This window comes from Myotis nattereri (assembly GCF_964212035.1).
Source record: "Myotis nattereri genome assembly, chromosome: 3".
Lineage (NCBI taxonomy): Eukaryota > Metazoa > Chordata > Mammalia > Chiroptera > Vespertilionidae > Myotis > Myotis nattereri.
In genome coordinates, this window is record NC_138077.1 from 186,858,491 (window position 1) to 186,880,076 (window position 21,586).

The following is a 21,586-nucleotide window of genomic DNA, read 5'->3' on the forward strand; positions in this document are numbered from 1 at the left end:
GATGGCAGTAACCCTTCTCCAGCCATACTGTGTCTGGGAGATACAGTTTGGTTCAGAGCATAAGATGATCCCTACCTTTCAGATAGCAGAACACTGAGAGTGGAAAATTCTGAACTGTTACACAGTTCTCCAGAGTCTTTGGCCGCTACCCCATGCCAATGAGGCTACTCTCTAGCAAGTCCATTAGTCTTCCTCCTTGTTTACTGCTGGCTGACAGGTGAGGTAGACTCTCTTTAGCTACTCAGAGGCTTCTATATCCCATTACTCATTTCTCACATTATTTGCTTCGCCTTTCCTGTGTTTTTCTGTTTTAAACTTTGGCCGCCAGACTTAAGAAGTGCATAAATTGCCTAAATACATAACTATATTTAATATCCTATGGTGATAATAAATTTTAAATATGTATTTTTTTAAGTTATGGTATTAAAATACATGACATTCTTTTATTGAGAAAACACAAAGGACGCAAGAGGGGTTTTCATTTTTGAGTTGAAATGTTTCTTGCACTTGGTACTGAGGCATCTCAGATGCTGTCAGGGTAGGGCCTTGGTTGTTGAGTGCATCAACATGATATGTGTGGATGTACAAAAACGCTTTCCACTGCGATGGCGGCTGGTAAAGAAGGAGAAGCTGCTCTGGGAAAGAAAAATCCTTCCCCGTGAACTTGTACACTGCTGCTAAGAAGTCAGCATGGTTCTTAAATAGGTCTTTGGTCCATTTCACCAGACAGGATTTGTAAAAGTTACACTTGGGATTTAGCACCCATTTTCCCAGTAGTGTTCCTCTTTCTTTCCAACTCACCAGTTTAGGATTGCTATTCCTGTTTTATTGATATTAAACATATGGAAGGCACATTATTGATAATCAACTTTACTAAACTAATGAATTTTTTTAATCTACAGGTTTAATACACATCTGGCAGTAAGTTGTGAATCTAGAAATATAAGCAAAACTCCAGAATACTTCCCCCAAAATTTAATTCAGTAAAACACTTTCATCAATCAACCCTTTCCTTTCTTCAGCAAAAGTAAATGAATATTTTTATGTCCGAATTAAACTAAAAACTTAATTGAAGTTTCTATTGAAACCTAGTTCTGAATAAAAGTAATATCAATGGTGTCTTTCTAAATTACATCTAAATACTTACAAACTTTTTTGCATATAATTTTGTTATTGGGCCAATCCACAATAAAAACTTACATTTGGAAATTTTTATAGGTAAATGATCAGTTTAAGTCATTTAGATCCATCAGGATTCCGCAGTGTCTTTTTCTAGCACTTGTTCCCTTTGGTTCAGTTGCCAGATTGCAGCCAGGGCTCATAATGAAGCAATTCTCCAAAAGATCCAAGACCAGATAAGAGACAAAAGTTGTTGGTAGGGAGAGATTTCAGGGATATAACCTCCAGGAAAGATACTTAAGAAATATGGCTTATCTTTTCAGTATTTTTTAAAATAAAAATAACACAAGCATGTATGTATTTTACCTGGTGACTTATTAGGGCTAAGGTTTCCAATTTACAGCCTGAATTATCAGGAACATAAGGAGAAAGACGAGAAATCAGTATGAAAGGTCAAAAGATAGTGAAGTACAAGATTTGAATGAAGTAAGGAATAAAAAGATTGTTTTTAATTGCATTTTCTAATACAGGTCAGGCAGACTTCAAGAGGATGCTTTACACTTACTGGAAATAGGCAAAAGGAGAAAATATACTCCCAGAAATGGGTAAATCTATTTCCTAATATTGTGATCAGTGGTTACAGAGCAGCAGGAAGTCAGGAAGAGGCCCATTAAAAAATGTATTTTGGATAAACTAATGTACATCCTAGAGACTATAGTTAATAGTACTGTGTTACATATTTGTAAGTAGCTAGGAGAGTGGATCTTGAAAGTTTTCATCACAAGGAAAATAAAACTGTTTAACTATCTAAGGCAGGGGTGGGCAAACTTTTTGACTCGAGGGCCACAATGGGTTCTTAAACTGGACCGGAGGGCCGGAACAAAAGCATGGATGGAGTGTTTGTGTGAACTAATATAAATTCAAAGTAAACATCATTACATAAAAGGGTACGGTCTTTTTTTTTTTTTTTTAGTTTTATTCATTTCAAACGGGCCGGATCTAGCCCGCGGGCCGTAGTTTGCCCACGGCTGATCTAGGGTGATGGTTGTTAACTGAACTATTGTGATCATTTTGTGAAATACACAAATATCAAATCATGTTTTACGCCTGAAACTAATATAATGTTATATGTCAATTATTCTTATGTTAAAAATTCAATGAAAATAAAATAAGACAAGGGTTTATAAGTTAGACTTGGTTTGAATCCCAATGTTAGCTGTGTATCTCTCGGCAAAGTATCTAATATATCTGAGCCTCATCTATGTTCTCTGTTAAAATAATGTAATAATAGTTACAATCTCATAGGAATACTGGGAAAACAAAGTGAGGTAATGCATTTACCATAATGCCTGACATATGTAAGCACTAAATAAATAGTAAGTGACAACATTTTTGCAATTATCATCAATTCGGTAAGATTTCAACATACCTTATATTTGGTGGGTACTTAAAATATACAAAATATTTCAAAATCACATTTTACTCTTATCTGATGGCTCTAATGTACATAGGGCAAATATTAGCTCCATTTTATTGTTGAGAAAACAGGCTTAGAGAGAAAAAAGTGTATTTTATGAGCTATGGTACCATGAACTATTTTTCTCAGCTTTCTGTCTCCCCAAGATGACTGTATAATTGAGTTAGGCAGATACTTTTTGATTATCAGAATTTATAGAGACATTATTATATAAAGGATTACTTATGTAAAAATTCTTTTGCAGATATTGAAAATGAGCCAAGAAAAAATTGAAATATTTGTAAGTGAGTTGTCAGAGGAGAGAGAACAGAGAAAGGAATTGACATCTAATAACACTGTACAGAAGGCTTTAAAAGCTGAAAGTGAGGTATTTTGTTATTTAGGATGTTGTTTTCCTCTTTTCACATTTCTAATTTAGGGATTTCATATTGTCATTTACTTTTTATTTTAAAATAAGTCATAAATGTAGAATATCTATATATATAAAAAGGCAGCTACCATAACGGCCATAACTAGCTAACAACTGGTTGCTATGCCGCCCACTGTGGCCAGCGAACCTGCCTGACCAGGGGGTGGAGCCAGTGGCCAACCTCGTGGCCCCTCCCCCCTGCCGGCCTGCCCCTGATCGACCCTCCCACCCCCAGCAAGAGCCGGGCCTGCCGCCAAACGCCCCTCCCTCCCCCCCCCCCAGCTGTGCCCCCATCAGCCCGCCCCACCACAATAGGCCCACAGCCTCTCGCCCCCCTCACTGCGGCCTGCCCCTGATCACACCCCCCACCCAAATACAGGGTGGGGCTGGCCAGCCAACCTCCTGCAGCTCCTACCCCCTGCCGGCCCCACCCCTGATTGCCCACCCAAATACACGGTGGGGCTGGCCAGCCAATCTCCCGCAACCCTCCGCACCCTCCCACCCCCTTTCCAATCGTCCATGGCCCCTTCTCCCAGCCAGCCCGGCCCTGATTGGGGGCTCTGATGGGGCCTGATCCAGGCAGGCTGGCTGGCCAACCTCCCACCATCTCCTCTTCCTGACAGGCCCAGCCCTGATCTGCCCTAATTGGGGCCAGGCTGGCTGGGCCCCACCCATGCACGAATCCGTGCACTGGGCCTCTAGTGTATTTATATTATTAACAATTGGGTGACTTTCCCCAAGCTGAGTTCTAACACTAGTCAAGAATAGCCCGTTAAGAAGCAGGTATTTATTATGGTGGTCATAGCGTCAGGGACTTGGGTCTCCCTTTAACCACTTGTCCTGCCATCTTGGAAAGGTCTAGCAGGAGACATAACCAGGCTATTTTTGGAAAAGAGACCTGAAAGTGGGTTCATGGGAGTTTGGATTACCATTTTAGAGGATGGTGACAATCTATTTGCCGGGTGGGTGAAAGCTAATGCATTGGTTCAAATCCCATCCTCCTGACCTATGGGAGTTTTCCATGAAATGAGATAGGAAATGGAGATCACCTGCCCGCTGCCTGTGTTTTTGTTTTGGTGGCCACTCCTTACCTCCTCTCCTTTTTGCCCAGTGCCTTCCCCATCAAGATTCTCCTCCCTCTCTGATTTCAAGGCTTTGGGAATATAATGTAGCTCCTCTCCTAAAGTGAATTTACTAGTATATCACCTATTCCCTTCATAGAGCACCACTGACTGACTCTCAGGCCCCAGTCATCCACCAGACAAATACTGCATATTCATGTCATCAAAGTAGAAATTATTAAGAATCTACATCTAACTAAAGTATTTTCTCTCATGGAAAAAATATCAGAGAATTAGAGGAAACCTTAGTTGATTAAGTCACTGCATATACATTATTAAGTACGGCAGCGTACTTTGTAGTTAATAACACAATTTGAATCTCAGTTTTACCACTTGCAGACTAGGTGAATTTAAACAGGTCACTTAAGTTCTCTGAGCCTCAGTTTCAATAACCCTACTTCATGGGTAGTCACAAGATTACAGGTAAATCGTGCAGCTGCAGTGTTCTGTAAGAGACAAATTTTTAAAAAGATACATTTAGAAACAGGTACTATAACTAATGCAGGAATTGCTGCAGAATTTACCTCTATATAAGCCTTGCATGAAGTAGAAATGAGTCTCAAAACCCAGGCTTTCAACCTGTGAATGATGGAAATTACAAACGCTCAAGAAAAAAAAAAAAAAAGAATGCTCAGTTTAATTAACTAATTTAAATAACCTTTATTTTAACTACTAAGAAAGGAGCCTGCTGCCAGAGGATAGGTTGAAATACAGGGGTGGGCAAAAGTAGATTTAGAGTTTTTCAAATGGAAAAAGACAGGTTATGATTATTACTGTAACTTTATTAACTCTGTTTTACATACAACTGTAAACCTACTTTTGCCCATCCCCTGTATTTAAGACAAATTTGGCAGGATCATTTCAGAGATTCCTTTTTAGATATATTAAACTTCTTATGGCAAAGTCTTATTTTATTCTACTAAATATCTTCCTTTCTTCATCAGGATTTGCAAAAATCAAAGTCAGAACTTACATATCTTTATAATGAAATTCACAGTTTTCCAGGGACAACAGAAGACCATTTGTTGATAGTATATAACCTGCTCCAAAGAGAAAATTCTGATTTAGAAACAAAGGTGAGACTGAATTATGACGTATTTAAATGTTCAGTGTATGACATATCTTTTATGAGAATAAGATAAAAGGAAGTTAATTTTCAGAAAGAGATGGCTTGGAAATTGGAGTTTCTTTTATTATTATAAAATCTCTCTCATTAAAAAATTCAAAAAACTGTTTTGAAATAATTACAGACTTACAGAAAAGTTGCAAAAATAGTACAAAGAATTGCCATATACGTTCATTTCTCGAAATGTTAATATGGTACCATGTTGCTTTATCATTCTCTCTCTTTCTGCACACATACACACACTTTATTTTCTGAACACTTCAAGAATGAGTTGGAGCCAAAACCGGTTTGGCTCAGTGGATGGAGCGTTGGCCTGCGGACTGAAGGGTCCTGGGTTCGATTCCGGTCAAGGGCATGTGCCTTGGTTGCAGGCATATCCCCGGTGGGGGATGTGCAGGAGGCAGCTGATCGATGTTTCTCTCTCATCGATGTTTCTAGCTCTCTATCTCTCTCCCTTCCTCTCTGTAAAAAATCAATAAAATATATATATATATAAAAAAAAGAATGAGTTGGAGTCATAGTTAATATTCCTTTATCACTAAATATTTCCATGTATGTTTGCTAAGAAAATTATCTCTTTGTCATAGTAGACCTCAAAATCAAGAAATCAACCTTAATATAGTATACTAGAGGCTCGGGGCACAAAATTTGTGCATGGGGGGCGGGGGGGGGGGGGGCCTCAGCCTAGCCTGCACCCTCTCCAATTCAGGACCCCTCAGGGGATGTCTGACTGCCGGTTTAGGCCCAATCCCCGGGAGTGGGCCTAAACTAGCAGTCGGATATTCCGCTCACAATCCTGGACCACTGGCTCCTAATCGCTCACCTGCCTGCCTGCCTGGTTGCCCCTAACTGTCCTGCAACCCCCGCCGGCCTGATTGCCCCTCACTGCCTCTGTGTGCCAGCCTGATCACCCCTAACTGCCCCCCTCTGCCGGCCTGGTCACCTCTAAGTGCCCCCCCCGCCCCCGCTGGCCTGGTTGCCCTCAACTGCCCCCCTGCTGGCTGGTTGCCCCCAATTGCCCCCCCCCCAAGCCAGCCTGGTTGCCCCTCACAGCTCCCCCCCCCCCCCCGCCAACCTGGTTGCCCCACGCAGCCTGTTGTTCAGTCGTTTGATCATCCCTCACTAACCCCCCTGCTGGCCTGGTTGTAGGCAGCCATCTTGTGAGGGCATGAGGGTTAATTTGCATATCCTTTATTATATAGGATTGTATAATCTCCAGCTCATATTCAAATTTCACCAATTGTTCTACTCTATTGCAAAAGAAGAACAATTTTTCTAGTCCAGGATTCAATCCAGGAGCACACATGACATCTCTATCTCCTTTAATCTGTAACAGTTCCTCAGTCTTTGTTGTTCATGACATTGAAATTTTTGGAGAGTACAGATCATTTACTTTTTTTTTTTTTAACCTTCACCTGAGGATATTTCTCCATTGATTTTTAGAGAGAGTGGAAGAGGGAGGGAAAGACAGAGAGAAGTATCAATGTGAGAGAAACAGACTGATTGGTTGTCTCCTGCACACACCCAAGCAGGAGGTATGACGTGCCCTTAACCAGAATCAAACCCAGAACCCTTCCATCTTCAGGCTGACACTCTATCCAGTGAACCTAATGGTTAAATTTTTACATTGACCCCATAAGAAAAGGATTAAGTATCCTTTGAAACTCTTTTTTTTTTCCAGCTTACAAAAGTATTGCAGACCTATTAAGAATTCTTCTCTTTCAAGTCCATTCATAAAGTGACTACACCTCTCAATCTTACCTTATTTCCTCAGCTTCTTATTTTGTAGTCTCTACTCCATTAAGACCCTTCTCCTTCCTTCTGCTCAAATACCACACCAATGCCTTTGATCATATCGCTCATCCTTAAAATGCTTTAGATGTGTTAGAGTCTCTCACCTATCCGTATCTTCCCATCCCCTAAGGATCAGTTCAAGATTGTAGTTTATATCTTCAGAGAAGTGAAAAAGCCTAGGAAACCAAACAAAGGAATCTCATAAAGTAACTTAAATTGATCTTTAGAATTGCATTCATTGTGTTCTTAGAATCAAACACATCCTTATGTCTGTGGTAAAAATGGATTTGATTATACAGTAATAACTGCAAAGTATTAAATTGAAAGAACACTTCAACTAGGATGTCCATTTCTATTACTTAAGGCAATACCTACTCAATCATTTAATGGAATCAATATATTTTTTCACAGTTATATATAAGAATATGCAAAATAGAATATTTGTCTTTTTAATTCACAGGTCTTGAAGCTTGCAGAAGAATTTGAACAATTAAATCATTTTACTGTAGACACAAATATTGCAGCTGCTAATTTTTTTACAAGTGAAAATATTTATAAAGATCTCATGTCTGATTTACCAGTTTTGGAAGTAGAGATTCAAAGCCCAAAGGAAGAGAGAGAGGAACTCTGGTAAATTGAGAAAATCCCATATTAAATTAATAATTTGGGGGGTATGTTTTATTTGACTTTATCATTGAATTCCAAATAATGTGAGTGGAAAAATTAGTTACAAGCAAGCATTCCCCAAAGTTTATCTTCTGGTATATTGTTACATTTTAAAACTTTTTGTTTTAAAAAAATAATTAATTTCAGAGAGGAAGGGAGAGGGAGAGAAAGATAGAAATATGAATGATGATAGAGAATCATTGATCGGCTGCCTCCTGCTCGCCCCCTATTGGAGGTCGAGCCCACAACCTGGGCATGTGCCCTTGATCAGAATTGAACCCAGGACCCTGAATCAAACCCAGGACCCTTCAGTCCGCAGGCCAACGCTCTATCTACCAAGCCAAACCAGCCAGGGTAAATATATGCTTTTCATAGAAAAATTTTAAAGCATGAAAAATTATAAGGAGATTATAATAATCCATAATTCCCACCATGGAGAGATATTAACATCTTTTTTTTCTCTTTTTTAATTAAATCTTTATTGTTCAGATTATTACATTTGTTCCTCTTTTTTTCCCCCCCCATAACTCCCCTCCTCCCAGTTCCCGCCCCACCCTCCGCCCTCACTCCCCACCCACTGTCCTCATCCATAGGTGCACGATTTTTGTCCAGTCTCTTCCCGCATCTCCCACACCCCTTTCCCCCCCAAGAATAGTCAGTCCATTCCCTTTCTATGTCCCTGATTCTATTATAATCAACAGTTCATTCTGTTCATCGGATTATTTATTCACTTGATTCTTAGATTCACTTGTTGATAGATGCATATTTGTTGTTCATAATTTGTATCTTTACCTTTTTCTTCCTCTTCCTCTTCTTAAAGGATACCTTTCAGCATTTCATATAATCCTGGTTTGGTGGTGATGAACTCCTTTAGCTTTTCCTTATCTGTGAAGCTTTTTATCTGACCTTCAATTCTGAATGATAGCTTTGCTGGATAAAGTAATCTTGGTTGTAGGTTCTTGTTATTCATCACTTTGAATATTTCTTGCCACTCCCTTCTGGCCTGCAAAGTTTCTGTTGAGAAATCAGCTGACAGTCGTATGGGTATTCCCTTGTAGGTAACTGAGTTTCTTTCTCTTGCTGTTTTTAAGATTCTCTCTTTATCTTTTGCTCTTGGCATTTTAATTATGATGTGTCTTGGTGTGGTCCTCTTTGGATTCCTTTTGTTTGGGGTTCTCCGCGCTTCTTGGACCTGTAAGTCCATTTCTTTCACCAGGTGGGGGAAGTTTTCTGTCATTATTTCTTTAAATAGGTTTTCAATATCTTGCTCTCTCTCATCTTCTGGCACCCCTATAATTCTGATGTTGGTACGCTTGAGGCTGTCCCAGAGGCTCCTTACACTATCCTCGCATTTTTGGATTCTTTTTTCATTTTGCTTTTCCGGTTGGGTGTTTTTTGCTTCCTCGCATTTCAAATCATTGACTTGATTCTTGCGCTCCTCTGGTCTGCTGTCGGGAGTCTGTATAATATTCGTTATTTCAGTCCGTGTATGCTTAATTTCTAGTTGGTTCCCCAATATAACATCGAGGGTCTCATTACTTTTCTTGTAGATCTCATTAAGTTTATCGGCGGCTTCTAAACAGTTCTTGAGAGACCTTAAAAGTGTGGTTCTGAACTCTATATCCTCCATTGACAATTTTGTCCTGTTTCTTTGTCTCCGCATTTTGTTATGCTTCCTTGGTGCACCCCCTAGTGGTCTTTGTGTGCAGTCTTGTAGCTAATACCAGGGAGGGTTTGACCTCCAGGCCAAGTGGCTATGAGAATCAGCTGTTTCTGCAGTGAGAGAACTTCTGTCCTTTAGGGAGGTGCTAATCTAGCCTTTGCCTGAGGCTATCCGGCAAATGCCTCTTTGCAGGGCTTGGGCGGGGCGGGTCACACAGGATCAATAGGGTGGGCCGGAGAGAGCAGTTATGGCCGCTCTCAGTCCTGTCCCCAGGGGCTCTGCCTCTCTGAGTCCCAGCAATGGCTGCAATCCTCGGAGAGAAAGCTGCACTCGCTCTGACCGAAGCCAGACAGTCCCGCTTCTCCCATTTGAGTCTGGATCCCTAAAGACTCGCCTGTATCTGGAGCTCAGAGTCTGCGACTCCCTCCTGATTGAAAACGCCAACCGCGCCCTCCACCGCCAGCCTGCTCCGCGCACTCCGCACCTCAGAATTTGACTTCAGCACTGCGCCTCCTCTGAGTGTCCGTATGCGTTTCTCTTTCCTCCTAGTTGTAGGACTTCCACTCAGCCAGCGTTCCTGTGGTTCTGGGTGATGTCCCTTCCGTTTTTTGGTTTCACTTTTGAAGTAGTTGTTCAAAGCAGCAAACTCCGGCGTTAACCTATGCCGCCATCTTGGTTCTCCTGACTCGAACTCGAGATATTAACATCTTAAATTTTCTTTCTTGTCTTCTTTTTCTGTACACAAATATATATGTATTTTTTATATAATTAAGACTCTGCAGAGAGATTTGTGTTTTTTCTGTTTTATTTAACATTATATCTGACCATTGTTTTATTTTGAAAACCTTTTTCTTTCTGGTCTTTCTTTTGTTCTTTTGCTTTTTGTTAATCTTGTCTTCTAACTCTAGTATTTCTACTTTTTCACCAGAAGTATCTTTCACAGAAACTTTTGAGGGTCGGGTAAATGCACTACTCTATTTTTGCATACAAACTAATAGATGCAATAAAATTTTGCATGGGCAAAAGCCTAAAACCAGATCATCGAAAAGAAACAATAGTTGTCAGTTTTTACTTATATGCCGTACTAAAGGATATAGCATCAATGAACTGCGAAAATATTGTGTAGGTGTAGCCACATTTATATCTTAATAAATGTTCTAAGAGAGGAGATTGCTTTGCCAGTTTGGGGCCCCTGAATTTCATGTTCTCTTAAAAACTGGTTTTTAAATTTAGAGTGAGCTCTGAGTCAAGGTTCACCATCATGAAACCTACCTAGTTGCAGAAGGGTGAAGAACATATTGGAGGGATGGTGATGAACAGGTGTGCGAGTGGTCACAAGAGCAAAGAGCCAAGAAGCTAATCACAGCATTTGGGTTTGCTTGGGGGGAAGGGGAGAAAAATATAGTTTTGAGCCCTAGAATAGTGTACAGTAAAACCTCCATATAATGAACTGATTCAGGCGAGCAGGTGTCTGTTAAAGCCGAATGTCCATTATGTAATAAAGTAATTTTTCCAAATGTGTATGTTAAAAAATTGACAGATTAGTTAAGTTACCTGTTTTTACTTATAGAGACATGTTTGTGTAATTAAAGTTAAGTATGTATGAAAAGTTTAATTTCACAGAAAAGTTTTCTATATGTATTACTGTAATTTTAAATTTATACTGAATAGCTTATTGAGGGTTTATAAAATTTTTTCACAAGCTCCGTCTGGCCAGTGCCATACTAAAAGTTGAAAAAGTGAAAAACTCACTTAAACTGGTTGTTTGGGTGTAGACAAAAGTCTATGCTGTCTCATCTTCCTGAATGTGAGTAAGAAAATAAGACTCGTGTGTTTTTAAGGTTTAATTATAAGATAACTGATCTATAGAATTCAAGTTGAAAATCTTTCTTGCAATACTTTCTTGACTGGTAGATTTTTTCCCCCTCTATATTCTTCCAGCAGAATGAGCATTTTGATAGTTTTTTATTGTTATATTTAACCAAGTTCTGGACTAGGAGAAAGTAAGCTGAAAGAAACTCCAGAGGAGTCAGTAGAGGGCACTTTTCCAAGAAAGAGGCAGAAAGAGGAGGACTTACAACAGAACCAAGATATGAAAAGGGAAGAACAGCAGTTGACCTGGAAGCCTGAGGAAGCTGTGAGGCTTAAGGAAGAGGTGAGCCATATACATTAGAGCCCCCCTCAGTCTCAGAGATATGGGGTAATGCCAAGGCAGGTGCCATTTCCTCTGATCAGCTGTGGATTAAAAAATATATGTATATTTGTTGAACTATATCATAACCACAGCCTGAGGGGTAATAAGATAGCAGCTAAAATCTGAACTAAGTCCCTCATTTGATGCATCTTATTATAAAGGGTTCATAGGCTCCAGTGAGGCTCAACAGGGGGGAAAAAAAAACAAAACTAATTATTGCTATCTGTCCTGGCAGGTAAGATAGGGAATGGCAGGATTTGGGCCACATTTTCTATTCCTGGCATCTAGTTTAGATGTATAAAATACTTTTTCTTTGGAGAAAAAAGACCATGATTATAGAATTGTTTTAAATATGGCTTTTGCTCTTTACCAGAGATCTGCCTCCAGGAAAAATGAAGGAAATGACTGTTGGCCACACTTCAGTTCTTACACCTCAATTTTACAGGTTAATTATTTTCCCCCCCCCTATTTATTTATTTATTTATTTATTTATTTATTTATTTATTTTCTCGCCCGAGGATATTTTTCCATTGATTTTTAGAGATAGAAGAAGAGAGAGGGAGAGACAAAGAGAAATATGTGAGAGAAACGCATCGATTGGTTGCCTCCTGCACGTGCCCCTAGCAGGGCCTGGGCTGGTCGGGGAGGAGCCTACACCCAAGGTACATGCCCTTGGCCAGAATCGAACCCGGGATCCTTAATTTGCAGTCCGATGCTCTATCACTGAGCCAAACCGGCTAGGGCTACAGGTTAATTCTTGTACAAGTTAAGATTTCCCTGCACACACCTTTCTGACAACAATTTTGAGATCCAATAAACAAAATAGATGTGGGTCTCATGGGAAAGAAATAACATATTTTTATTTTGAACTTTACATTTCCCAAAGCACTGTGACACACACACACACACACACACACACACACACACACACACACACACAGGAAGGAAATACATTTTAGACTGATTTTTTTTTTCTGCAGTGAACTGTGCAGTAGTATTTCAGAATCTTTTTCTATGTATAGAGTTCTTTGACCTACTGATGAGTATAGGTTGTTCTTGTGTGTGTACAAATGGTTTTTTGTTTTTGTTTTATGTTTTTTGTTAATCCTTACCTGAGGATATTTTCCCACTCATTCATTTATTTATTCATTCATTTAGAGTGGAAGGGAGGGGGAGAGACAGAGAGAGGAAAATATCAATGTGAGAGAGACACATCCTTTTACTGCCTTCTGCATGTGCCCAAACCTGGGTCAGGGATTGAGCCTGCAGTCGAGGTACGAGGTACATGTCCTTGATCGGAATTGAACCTGGGACCCTTCAGTTTCTAATCTGTTGTCAGATTAGAGTGTCTAGTATCTAGCGCCTATCCATATGCGTTGTGTCATCTTAATCATGTGCACTTTTAAGCAACTGTAGGCTGAAACCAGACACCAAACTTTAAAGAATGCTTTTACGTGGTAAATATATAGAAGAAAGAACTGTGAGAGCCTCTTGAATATGTGAGCTTTGTTGTTCATAAGTATTTGTGGCTGCTGATGGCCTTTAGGGGCTTAATTTCTGCTGTTCAACATTGATGTTGTAATAGCTAAATTCTAGGTATTTCTTTCCCTATATTCTTGAAACACATTCAAACCACCATGAATATCTCAATTTTATTAAAAATAAAATTAAGACATATGATATCTGAATGGATAAAGAAAACAAAACCTAGCTTAAAACCTAGCCTCATGGGTTTTTAATAACATTATTGAATATTTACAATGTTCTAAGCACTCTACTAATTCAGCAGTATATATTCAGCAGTACAATGAGGCAGGAATATTATTGTTTCTACTTTATAGGTGAGGAAACTGAGGCTTTACAGAGGTTAAATAGTTTGCCAAGAATGATAATTTGTGGTGAAATCTGGGTCTGTCTACCCTAGAACTTGACCTTTAAACATTTTTTTATTACAGTTTACATTCAATATTATTTTGTATTAAGTCCAGGTGTACAGCATAGTGATTAGACAATCATCTACTGTACAAAGTGTTCCCCTTGGTATTTCTAGTGCCCATCTGTCACCACACATGGTTATTACAATATTATTGACTATATTTCCTATGCTGTACTTTACATTCCCATGACTTGTCTAAGTACCGATCTGTACTTTGCAGTCCTTTACCTTTTTCACCCTGCCCCTCTCCCCCCTGGCAACCATCAGTCTGTTCTCTGTTCTATAAGCTGTTTCTGTTTTGTTGGTTTGTGTTGTTCTTTAGATTCCACATGTAAGTGAAATCATATGTGTCTTTCTCTGACCGACTTATTTCACTTAGCATAGTACTCTCTAGGTTCTCTCTGTTTTTTTCTTAATGAATCTGGTTAAAGATTTATCAGTCTTGTTTATCTTTTCAAAGAACCATCTCTTGGTTTCATTGAACGTTTGTTTTTGTTTTTTAGTTGCTGTTTTGTTTATTTACACTCTGATCTTTTTTAAATATATTTTTATTTATTTCAAAGAGGAAGGGAGAGGGAGAAAGAGATGGAAATATCAATGATGACAGAGAATCATTGATTGGCTGCCTCCTGCAGTCCTCACACTGGGGATCGAGCCTCAACCCAGGCATGTGCCCTTACTGGGAATCGAACCATGACCTCTTAGTTTATAGTTTGATGCTCAACCACTGAGCCATGCCAGCCAGGCTACACTCTGATCTTTATTATTTCCTTTCTTCTATTCACTTTGGGCTTTGTTTGTTGTTCTTTGTCTAATTCCTTTAGGTGTGAGATTAGGTTATTTATTTGAGATTTTTCTTGTTTCTTAAGGCAGGCCTGTAATGCTATGAATTTCCCTCTGCTTTCACTGTGTCCCATAGATTTGGGGTTGTGTTCCCATTTTCATTTGTATCTGATTTCTTCCTTTATCTCCTTGATCTCCTTGTTAATCCATTCATTGTTTAGTAACATATTATTTAGCCTCCATGACTGTATTTTTAATTTTTTTTCTTGTAATTGATTTACAGTTTCATATCATTTGGTCAGAGAAGATCCTTGATATGATTTCAGTCTTTTTAAATTTATTGAGACTTGATTTGTGTCCTAACATGTTGTCTATCCTAGAAAATGTTCCATGTGCACTTGAAAAGAATGTATATTCTGCTGCTTTGAGGTGAAATGCTCTGAAAATATCAATTAATCCATCTGATCTAGAGTGTCATTTAAGGCTGCCATTTTTCTGTTGATTTCTGTGTAGAAGATCTATCCATTGATGTCAATGGATATTAAAATCCCCTACTATAATGGTACTAGAGGCCCAGTGCACAAAAATTTGTGCACTCGCGGGGGAAGGTGGTACCTCAGCCCAGCCTGAGCCCATTCACAGTCCAGGACCCCTTGGGGGATGTCCACCTGTCGACTTAGGCCCACTCCCTGGGGGATCAGGCCTAAGCTTGCAGGCAGACATCCTTCTGGCAGCCAGGGAGCCCTCAGGCGATGTCCGACTAAAGGCTTAGGTCCCCAAGGGATTGGGTCTAAACCATTAGTTGGACATTCTTAGTGCTGCCACGGAGGTAGGAGAGGCTCCTGCCACCACCACTGCGCTGGCCAGCCATGAGCCAGCTTCTGGCTGAGTGGCACTCCCCATATGGAAGTGCACTGACCACCAGGGGGCAGCTCCTGCATTGAGCATCTGCCCCCTTGTGGCCAGTGCGCATCATAGCAACTGGTCATTCTGCCGTTCAGTCAATGTGCATATTAGCCTTTTATTATTATTATATAGGATGTCCCTATTTCCCCGCTTTTGCCCCCTCTACCCAGCTCTTGTCCCCCACTTCTCTCTGGCCATCACCATACTGTTGTCTGTGTCCATGGGTTGTGCATATATTTTCTTTGGCTAATCCCTTCTTTAAATTCACTTCTTTAAATTTTTATTTTCAGATAAGTGCTTATAACTGCACTATTATATATTTTCTATTATATCATTTAGAATTAAGATATTTTTTAATTGAACCCTTGTAAATTTTAGCACAATTTAATAAATTATGCTAGAAGCAATTAGGAGATTTTTCATGTAATGCAGATACATTTCAATTAATATTTTATTAATTTTTAATTTTTTAATATTTTTATTTGAAATAATCTCATACATGTAAAAAAAACTATAAAATACTACAGCATATTATATGTACCCTTCACCCAATTTCTTAGGTGTTAATAATTTAAACATAACCATTATACAGCTAACAAAATTTGGAATATATTTTTCGTATAATCTCTTTAATGTTACTTAATCCATTTACTTTGTTTTTGTTAATCTTCACCCAAGGATATTTTTCCATTGAATTTTAGAGAGAGTGAAGGGAAAGGGAGAGACACATCGATTGGTTGCCTCCTGCACATGCTTTGATAGGGACTGGGGATCAAGCCAGCAACTGAGGTACATGCCCTTGACGGGAATCGAACCTGGGACCCTTCAGTCCACGGGCTAATGCTCTATCCACTGAGCAAAACAGGCTGCAGCTTAATTCATTTACTTTTAATCTATATGTGTCTTTATATTTAAAGTGGGTTTTGTTTTTGATTCACTCTCATAATCTGTCTTGGCTTCTGGGGCTTCTGGTCCCGGCCTGCCTTGCCGCCCCCGATGATCCGGTCCTGGGCGGCAAGGCAGGGCCGGCTCCTGGGGCTTCTGGGGCGGGGCTGCCTTGCTGCCCGGGGACCCACCGATAGGGTCCCCGGGCAGCAGGGTGGGGCCGGGCCTTCCCTGGATGGCAGCGGCGCTGGCGGCTCACACTGTCCCGCCCTGCCTGCAGTATGCAAATTAGCCGCCATCTTTGTTGGTGGTTAATTTCATATCATGCTGATTAGCCAATAGGAGGCATAGCTAAGGTACCGTCAATTACCATGTTTGTCTATTAGCTAGGATTCTGTCAATCTGTCCTTTTTAAGTCCATCAAGATTTGCTTTATATGTTTAGGTACTCCTATGTTGAGTTCATAAATGTTTACAAGGGGATTGCTCCCCTTATCATTATGTAGTGTCCTTTGTCTCTTAATAGAGCCTTTGTTTTAAAGTCAATTTTGTCTGATAAAAGTATTTTCATTTCCATTTGCATGAAATATCTTTTCATCCTTTTACTTTTAGTCTGTGTAAATCTTTCATTCTGAAGTGGATCTTTTGTAGACAGCATCTATATATGGATCTTGTTTTCTTTATCCATTCAAATGATATATGTCTTTTGATTAAAGCATTTAATCCATTTACATTTGAAGTGATTATTAATAGGTACATATTTATTGCCATTTTATTCTTTCTAACTATGTACCTCTTTTTTAAAATATCTTCTTCTTAAAGAAGACCCTTTAATATTTCTTATAAACTGATTTGGTGATAATGAATTCCTTTAACTTTTTCTTGTCTGTGAGGCTCTTTATTTCTCCTTCAATTTTAAATGATAGCCTTGCTGTGTAAAGTAGCCTTGATTGTAGGTCCTTGCTTTTCATCACTTTCAATATTTGGTGCCAATCACTTCTGGCCTGAAATATTTATCTTGAGGAATGAGCTGACAGTCTTATGGGAGCTCCTTTTTAGGTAACTTTTTCTCTTGCTGCCTTTAAGATTATCTCTTGGTCTTTAACCTTTGGCATTTTAGTTAGGATGTGTCTTGGTGTGGGTCTCTTTGAGTTTATCTAGTTTGGGACTCTCTGCGCTCCCTGGACTTGTGTATCTATGTTTAACTGCTTTTGTTCACATAATTTCTTTGATATTTTACTCTAATATAATGGGAGTTAAAGTATATAAACATGTACCAACTAACATGTGAATAACCACATTCTGACAATTCTGGTTATGACAGCTAGAACCCATGTCTCACCAATATTCTTTCAAATTGTCCATGTTTCTCTTTTCAAATGTTTGTTTTAGAATCTATCATCTAAAGAAAAACTGAAATACCAGCAGCAGCAAGAAGAAGTACAACAACTTCGCCAGAATTTGCACCGGCTCCAGATTCTCTGCAGCTCAGCTGAAAAAGAGCTCCGATATGAGCGGGGAAGGAACTTGGACCTAAAGCAACATAATAGCTTACTTCAGGAAGAAAGCATTAAGGTAACTCTAGTGGGCACATCCTTTAGTGACGGGTCTCAATTATTCCATTGGCCCTGGGAAAAAATGAATCAGAATTTCTCAACTTTATAATTCATGATAGTGTCCATAGGTGGTGGACAGGTTAACGTTTTTAACTTTTCCCTACCAAGTAGGTACACAGCTCAGTTGTTTCTCTGCTGCTGAAGGTGTATGTATGTTGTCAACCTGTAAATATGAAAAGTTTTAAAGTAACACAATCTTTTGAAATTATCCCCTAAAATTGTAGCAGTTATTAAATTTCAGTGACCTGAGCCCAAACCCTGGTTGTTCTGCTCTAGTTCTATGTCTAGGCTTATTTATCTCTAATAAATAAGATATTGGTTGACTCAAATATCAGCTGCACCAAGGTATAATTCATAGGAGGGCAGAGCTGTTCTTCCAGACACAAGAGCATCTAAAGTTAGAGACCATCCCCCAAACATGCTTGTTTGAAAATATTAAACTGCCATCCACATATTCATCTAAATTGTATAAACCGCATAAATGTTCAATTTGAACCACCATGTAAAATAGTCATACTTCCTTTTTATTGTGCTTCAATTCTGTAAATATATAAGTATCTAGTTTCTGTGAGCTCCTAGCTAAGATTTTTGTTTTCAGTAAATATCTGTTGAGCATCAGTCATGCACTGGGTAGGATCTTGTTGATATGAGGGTTTAATGATAGGCAAACAGACACAGTCCTTATCCCCTGGTGCAGGGGTCAGCAAACTTTGGCCGTTGGGTCAAATCCTATCTGCCTTCTGTTTTTGTAGATAAAAATTTATTTACAAAACAACCATATCTGTTTGTTTACATGTTATCAATGGATTCTTCTGTACTACAATAGCAGATTTTAGTAGTTCTGATAAGATTACAGTATTTACTATCTGGCAGCCCTTTATAGGAAAAATTTGCCCGCCCCTGGTGTTGTAGGATAAAAGCCCGGCTGGCGTGGCTCAGTGGTTGAGTGTCAACCTATGAACCAGGAGATCATGGTTAGATTCCCTGTCAGGGCATATGCCCAGGTTGTGGGCTTGATCACCAGTGTGGGGTGTGCAGAATGCAACTGGTCAATGATTCTCTCTCATTATTGATGTTTCTCTATCTCTCTCCCTCTCCCTTCCTCTCTGAAATCAATTTTTTAAAAAGTGACATAAAGATAGATTAAGAAAGATTCATACTTTTTAGGAGCTCACAGTCTAGTAGGGCAGATGTAGAGGAAAACGAATAGTCATTTATTCTAAACTTCAAGGGAAGCTCTTCTAGGAGTTCTGGTATTTCAGGGTTATTTGAATAAACCTCATGATCTTTTGAATATTGGTCATATTCCCTCAAGCCTTTATAGTTTTAAATTAAATTCTTCATCACATTTCCTTGTAAGACAGCCTTTTAACTTTCCCTTCAACCACATTTCTTATACTATTTTAATTGTGCAACTTTAAACATATTCAAGCACTACTACATCTGCAATGATCAGGAAAACACAGATCATGATGCTTTACATATGTTTGGCATCCTATAAATATTTTTTGAATTAATGAACAAGTTTTTCAGGTGTAGGTAAATGATAGTTTGGTGAAAGGAGAAGATATTTTTTGTCCTGTTTCAAATCTCCTTCATGGTGGGGTAAAATATTGGCCTTTTCAGTAATGAGATATCAGTCTTTGTCCTGGTGCCCTAGGCCAGGTACCTATGCAAAGTACACAATAGCCCAGTTACCTTTTATTGATAGTTTGTTCACTTTGTCCCTTATAAACTTCCCACAACCCTGAAAGGCCAGCATTTTGTGGATGGGAAAACTGTTCAAGATTGAAAAGCTAACAAATTATGGAATCAGATGTAAATCCACATTTAGTTCTCTCTTTCCTCTATCGAGTTATTCCTCTCTTCATCTTGAGGTCATTTTGAAACCTCAGCTTTGCAAATGTAGAGCTCACTTTTTAAAATCCACTCAGAGATGTTCAAACTCTGTGTCTGGCTAAGTTAAGCATATGTATGAGACTAATTTAAAAAGCATAGCCGAAACCGGTTTGGCTCAGTGAATAGAGCGTCGGACTGAAAGGTCCCAGGTTCGATTCCGGTCTAGGGCATGTACCTGGGTTGCGGGCACTTCCCCAGTAGGAGATGTGCAGGAGGCAGCCAATCGATGTTTCTCTCTCATAGATGTTTCTGACTCTCTCTCTCTCTCCCTTCCCCTCTTTGGAAAATCAAAGAATATTTTTTTAAAAAAAAATAAATAAATAAATAAAAATTTAAAAAAAAAAAAAAGCATAATACGCCGACCGGTTTGGCTCAGTGGATAGAGCGTCGGCCTGCGGACTGAAGGGTCCCGGGTTCGATTCCGGTCAGGGGCATGTACCTTGGTTGCAGGCACGTCTCCAGTGGGAGGTGTGCAGGAGGCAGCTGATCGATGTTTCTCTCTCATCGATGTTTCTAACTCTCTATCTCTCTCCTTTCCTCTCTGTAAAAAATCAATAAAATATAAAAAAATAAAATAAAATAAATAAAATAAAATAAAAAGCATAATACAGTACAGGCAGTCCTCGGGTTACGTCGGACTCGACGTACGTCGTTTCGTGGTTACGTCGCCATCTCCCATTTACTGTACTTATATTTTAAAAAGTTCCCTCATTTTGACATATGTGCATATGTGCTTTATGTTTTTTATTATTTATTTACCACAAGTAAAGGTCAGGAATTGTTATCTTTCTTTAAAATTTTTTTTTTACTGTTTCACTTCATTACTGCTGTGTATGTGCTCCATGTGAGTGACGTAGGTACTTATGTAGGGGAGTTCCGACTTACAGCGAAAATCGCATTATGTCACCCTAGAAACGGATCTCTGATGTAACCCGAGGATCTACTATACTTGTTAATTGCTTTTAAACCATTTTATTGTGAAATATAGCACTCAGAAAGTACATAAAACATAAATAGTTTAATAAATTGTTGTAAAGTGATTATCCATGTAACCACCACCCAGGAAAAGAAATAGCACATTGCCCGTGTGCCAGCAGCCCCTGAATGCTTCTTGTATTAACTTTGGCACATCTTATTTTTCTAAAATATTTTCTTTTTCATTTAAATTGAAAATTTTTTATATAAACTTATTCATAAAAATTTTAAATATAGCAATGGTCCTTTTTAATTTCATGATACTAGTTACCCTTTGTTGCTTTTCTTTTAATCAGTTTCACTAGTTTATCCATTTTATTAGACTTTTCAAGAACTAGCTTTGTTGATAAATAAAAAATACAGGCATTTCACCTGGCTGATGGGACTCAGTGGTTAAGCGTTGACCTAGGAACCAGGAGGTCACAGTTTGATTTCCGGTTGGGGCATATGCCCAGGTTGTGGACTTGATCCTCAGTGTAGGGAGTACAGGAAGCAGCCAATTGATGATTCTCTCTCATCATTGAGGTTTCTCTCTCGTTCCCTCTCCCTTCCTCTCTGAAATCAATAAAAATATTTTATTAAAAATACAGGCATTTCACAATTGTGAGGCAGTTTAGTATTAAATACTGGGCTAGAATCAGAAATCTGTATTCAGACCATGTTTCTATCATTTGCCAACTATATTTGAGACTTAGTTTTTTCATTTAAAATGGAGTAAAGTACAAATCTCAACTACTTCATTGATATGAAAGCCTAACCAACATACAGTAGTTATAGTAGTATCTGCCTCAGTTCTGTACTTCAAATACAGTAGATATTCTGTAAGTGATTCTTTTTTTAAAATATTTAAATTCTTTATTGTTTAAAGTATTAACATACGTCTCCTTGTAAGTGATTCTTGAAGAACAACAGCTAACTTGTATTAGGTATTACATATGTGGCTATTTCTATTCTTGATGCTTTCATTGCTTTATTTTATTAAGTGTAGCTTTCCAACTGTCCTATGAGTTAAGTAGTT

The 21,586-nt window shown here is 38.9% G+C and overlaps 1 protein-coding gene across 1 annotated transcript in view; it reads left to right on the top strand.

Annotated features, from left to right (window-relative positions):
* CCDC30 (coiled-coil domain containing 30) overlaps positions 1–21,586 on the top strand; it is an 80,764-nt gene that overhangs the window by 29,155 nt on the left and 30,023 nt on the right. The window contains exon 9 of the mRNA XM_081085791.1: positions 17,471–17,653. Coding sequence (XP_080941917.1) covers positions 17,471–17,653 — 183 coding nt within the window. The remainder of the gene's footprint in view (positions 1–17,470; positions 17,654–21,586) is intronic.